This window comes from Miscanthus floridulus, chromosome 18 (genome assembly GCF_019320115.1).
Source record: "Miscanthus floridulus cultivar M001 chromosome 18, ASM1932011v1, whole genome shotgun sequence".
Taxonomy (NCBI): Eukaryota; Viridiplantae; Streptophyta; class Magnoliopsida; order Poales; family Poaceae; genus Miscanthus; species Miscanthus floridulus.
In genome coordinates this window covers 36641745-36646962 of record NC_089597.1, presented here as the reverse complement: position 1 = coordinate 36646962, position 5218 = coordinate 36641745, and the positions used below count along the sequence as shown (strand labels likewise).

General features: G+C 54.7%; 1 protein-coding gene across 1 annotated transcript; it reads left to right on the top strand.

The window, feature by feature from the left end:
• The first annotated feature begins 604 nt into the window (after window positions 1-604).
• On the top strand, window positions 605-1093 carry LOC136523667 (protein PXR1-like). The gene has a single exon (XM_066517273.1). It carries the CDS (start codon window positions 605-607, stop codon window positions 1091-1093), a length of 489 nt encoding a protein of 162 aa, XP_066373370.1.
• Window positions 1094-5218: the final 4125 nt, after the last annotated feature.

Genomic DNA, 5218 nt, shown 5'->3' with positions numbered 1-5218 from the left:
GGCTAGAGCGTCGCCCGTGGAGCTTGCCAATTTATGTGGCAACCTCGGGAGGTTTATAACCATCTCTTGAAGCTAGTAAACTCACCCCTCATCTCAAGAGTTAAGTCTCTTGACTTAAGAACAAGAAAGGGTTGGAAAGCCCTAAGCCTTAGTGGCTAACCTCAACAACGTGGAGGTAGGCGAGCCTGGTGGCGAGTTGAACCACGGGATAAATCATTGTGTCACTTGTGCTTGATTTACATTACTTGCATGACATATTATGGTTGAGGTGATTTCTAGGGTTTCTAGTCGATCTACTTGTGTGTGGTGTTCCTACTGCTTCTAGCTCTTAATCTGTGTTTGTCATACCTATAGTAAGTTAGGAAATTTCTCCGATCTAAGTTTTCGTTCACGGATTTTGAACTGTGACTCAAAGTTGTCTGCAGGTGCGGTAGTGTCGTTGTTCTGTCTCGGTAGTGCCATAGTCCGACAGTGCCGCAGGGTGAATTTGATAAAAGTTTGAGTGTTTGTTTTGACAGGCCTATTCACCCCCCTCTAGGCCAACCATAGATCCTACAAGTGATATCAAAGCAGGTTACCTCATATACGCTTCACCGCGTGAGGTATGGAGGCCAAAGGAGGAACTAGTAGCGTGAAGCGAGTGGATGTCGATACGGACATCAGCGAGCTGAGCGCGTCGACAGCGAGCAACACCACACTACCACATCTTGAAGCTACCAATGCTGAAAGAGCTCTCGATGATAATGAGAGAAGAAAAATGAAGGAGGCAAGAAAGCTAAAAAGACAAGCAAGAGAGAAGAAGGAGGAGGAGCGGTTAGAGGAGAAGAAGCAAAGGAAAGAAGAAAGAAGGCTTAAGAGAGAAGTAAGCAGAAAAAGAAGAGAAGCTAGGAAGAAGAAGGAAGAAGAAGAGAAGACAACAAGTGCATCATCAATCATATCAAGTAGTTATGAAGATAGAGATGATGATGAGTCATACCAAGTGTCGGAGGGGAATAAGGAGAAGAAAGGAAAGGGCAAGGCCAATAACAACAAATTTGTCGCCGTATTCTTTAACTACTCTTCTTGTCGGGGACCTAACACCGGGGTACCCTAGGAGGTGGAACCGATAGCCATCGAACATTAAAAACTTCTGGACGGACAAGGGCGCCGCTGCGTTTCTTGCCCGAGTGATGGGAGTTTGGTTCCACCTCGCTCGACGCCTTTGGGCCAGCTCCACCTCGCCCGAGGGTTTAGGGATAGACTCTGCCTTGCCCGACCCTCGAGGGCTAGGCTCGGTCTCACCCGAGGGATAAGGGCTAGCTCCGCCTCACCCAAGAGCTTAGGGATTGACTCCGCCTCGCCCGACCCCCGAGGGATGGGCTCGGTCTCACCCGAGGGATAAGGGCCAGCTCCGCCTCGCCCAAGAGCTTAGGGATTGACTCCGCCTCGCCCGACCCTCGAGGGATGGGCTCGGTCTCGCCCAAGGGATAAGGACTAGACCCTGTCTCACCCGACATCTGAGGATGAACCTCGCCTCACTTGATGTCCAAGGACTGGTTTCATCTTGCCTGACAACCTCTCCCCGTTCCCTCATGATGATAGGTGTAGGGTAGGACAAGACGTTTGGGTCAACCACGACTTAAGGACCATACCCTGTGCCTCGGCAGGAAAAGTACTGCTAGGGAACGACGGGATGGGTGCTCTAGACCCTCCCAGACGTAGCAGAGTCCGAAAAGTGTTGCAGGTGCTTGCTCTTCGCCCTGTAGAGTTGTATGCGCCGCCTTTAGCTCTAGGACACGGAACCCGACGTAGATATGCGACAACCACTACGGTCTAGAAAAGGACTCGCGTCCTCCACAAATGATGAATGTGCGGTCACCATGTTATGATATAGGGGAGCGGGGTCCACTTCCTGGCCCCTCGGGTCCACCAGATCGGAGAGCTCGCTTCAGCCTCCGGACGCCCTCTCTAATCGGAAGACCTTGCCCACAGCGCTACTCCGGACCCCGACCCCGCGTCCCTCCGACAGCGACTCATAGGAACCAGAAGGCGTGCTGAGCAAGGCTGGGCGAGGCTCATAAGTCAAAACCACTGTACCAGAGTCCATACCCTACACGGGCAGTACTCTATAGCCATCCTGACATTCTATAGTGGCATCAACAGTATTGTAGGCGCTTATCATCCTTTCGTACCCACCAGAATGGACAACAAGGCTGGGTAGACGTGAACAACAAGGCTAGGTAGCGTACGCACCCTAACCCTCTCACTTGTAAAGCCATCCCCTTTATCTATAAAAGGGGATGCGCTTCCTCCAACAAGGGGACCGACCTTTGACAACATAGAACACACACAGTCAAGCTGCTACCAAGCTCTTGGCATCCTTTTGATCCTTCCATCAGAGACTTGGGACCAGTCCCTCTCTCGATCGTTTGTACCCCCTACTACAAACTATTTTTCGGTGCTAATAACACGAGCAGCAATAGGCTGGACGTAGGGACATTTGGCCTGAACCAGTATAAATCTTGTGTCCTTTAGCGCACCATCCGGGCCTAACGCGCATTACTATAAATTTACTTGCCGGTGCTTGTACGAAACACTGACAGTTGGCGTGCCAGGTAGGGGCCTTTGCGCGTTCCAAATCAGGCCTCGGATGGCCACCCACACAATCAGCTAGGTTTTGGGCACACACGTGCATTTTAGTGACCTAGATTTCATCGTCACACTAGGAGGAGAGCTGGCACTGGCCCACACGGTCGTGTAGTCTCTCCCTTCCATCAGCCTCAGCCACCAGAGGCTTGAGGGCCAGCCAGGCGACTCCCTTGGACCCTAGTTATCCAGGGAGGCCCCGTGCTGCATCACCCTCTCTCTGAAAGGCCCCATGCGGAGCACCCTGATAGCGTTTCCGTTCGGTCTCCACAATGCCGCGGCGACCGTTGGCCACCTTCTGGCACTACGCATGGTTTAGCCACCCACGGACAACGAGTTCGTGGGGACAATTGAAAATGATACGGAGACTCTCCACAGGCTCCTCACGGAGGAGCCAGGATCATCCTCTAGCTCTGACTCCAGCAGGGGGAGCCACCACCCTTCCTAGGAATGCTTCATGGCGTAGACCCCCTAGGGGCACGTCGAAAGTGTCTCTGAGGAAGAGGCCACCCCGACAAGCAACCTTGGCGGTAGGTCCAGGGAGGAGACGGTGGCCCCATCTCGCCTAAGGATGGAGTAGCTGAGGGCCCGCAAGCTAGAGATCGATGAGGCCGGGCAAGGGCTCGTCCGGGAGTACGCAGACATCAATCGCGAGATTGAACGCCGCGTAGACAGGGGGCACGCGTGTGCCACAGCCCGGATTGTACACCAGAGGATCCTCACCGATGACGGGACCCTCCCTCACTTCGCTCGAGCAAGCCAAAACATCACCGCTACGACGGCCTTGCTGCACGGCCTTCCAAAGGCCGCAACGTCCAAGGATCGCCGCGCCCATCGAGAAATTCGCACGTTGCTCGAGCATGCGGCGGCGCAGCAGGCAGAAAGCTCGTTGTCCCGACGACACGAGCCCGATGCCAGCCAGCGCATGCCCTTGGTGTGCCCCGCCAAGGACGCGTCCATTCACCAGACATCGCCAGATGGCAGGCAACCCTCTGCCATCTCGGTACATCAACGTCTCGGCCACGACCGCGACATACGTAGCACCATCGACGCCCGCAGGCGTGCCCACAACGACGTAGGAGAGGCAGCCCGCCGCGGCTACCATCCTTGACGCGGCGGATGCTACGACAGTGGCGAGGACCGAAGCCCGAGCCCTGGCCTGCTAGGCCCTCAGGCCTTCGGCCGACACATCCTCAACGCTGTGTTTCCACTAAGGTACCGACCGCCAACCAACATCCCTAAATATTCTGAGGAAACAAACCCCAGGCTTTGGCTCAAAGACTATCGGCTTGCATGTCAAGCCAGTGGTGCGAGTGATGATGATTTCATTATTCGTAATCTCCCACTATTCTTGGCTGATTCAGCACAAGCATGGTTGGAGCACCTACCGCCCAACGCCATTCAAAGTTGGGCGGATCTTACAGAGATCTTTGTGGGCAACTTCCAGGGCACGTACAAACGCCCCAGAAACCCATGGGACCTCAAGAACTACCGCCAGAAGGCTGATGAAACCCTCCGTGGGTACATCCGGTGCTTCTCTCGGTAGTGCAACGAGCTCCCTAACATCGTCGATGCCGACGTGATAGGAGCCTTCCTATCCGGGACAACCTACGAGTCTTTGGTTCACAAGCTAGGGCGTAGGGTCCCACGGACCACCAAGGAGCTCCTAGACATCGCCACCAGCCATGCCTCAGGAGAGGAGGCGGTTGGAGCCATCTTCGACCGTTCTAACGGCAAGGCAAGGCAGGACGAGGACGCCGGCGAAGGCGCCTCCAACCGTCCTGCCAAAAGAAAGAATAAGAAGCAATAGCACGACAACTCGCTCGTAGCCACAGTCGACCGCAAGGGTGGCTGGGAGTCCACAGAGGGTGCTCCGAACCACTTTGAGAAAATGCTCGAGGGGCCATGCCCAAACCATGCCTTCCCGGCCAAGCATCTATACAAGGATTGCGGCCTCATGCGCAAATACTTGTCCGGGGGCCTCAACAAAGGGGAGCAGGGGAAGGAACCTACCCCTACCACAGATGACACAGAGGAGAAGGACGACGCCTTCCTAACACCGAATGGCACCCTCATGATCTTCGGAGGATCAGCGGCCTACGACTCCAAACGCTGCCAGAAGGTCGCGCGCCGCGAGGTCTATACGGCCGGACCGACCACACCCGCCTTTCTTCGATGGTCAGAATCTGCCATAACCTTCGACCAGACCAACCATTCGGATACCGTCCCACACCTAGGAAGGTACCCACTGGTTGTTGATCTGATCATCAGCCCAAAGTGACTCACAAAAGTACTGATGGACGGAAGCAGTGGCCTCAACATCATGTACGCTAAGACACTCGACGAGATGGGCGTCGACCAAATGAACCTCCGCCCCATCTGAGCGCCCTTCCATGGCGTCATACCTGGTAGACAGGCCATACCGCTAGGGCAGATCAATCTGCCCGTCACTTTCAGGGATCAGTCCAATTACAGGACTAAGACCCTAACCTTCGACGTGGTTGGGTTCCCTAGAGCCTTCCACGCCATCCTCGGACGTCCATGTTACGTAAAGTTCATAGCCGTCCCCAACTATACATACCTCAAGCTAAAG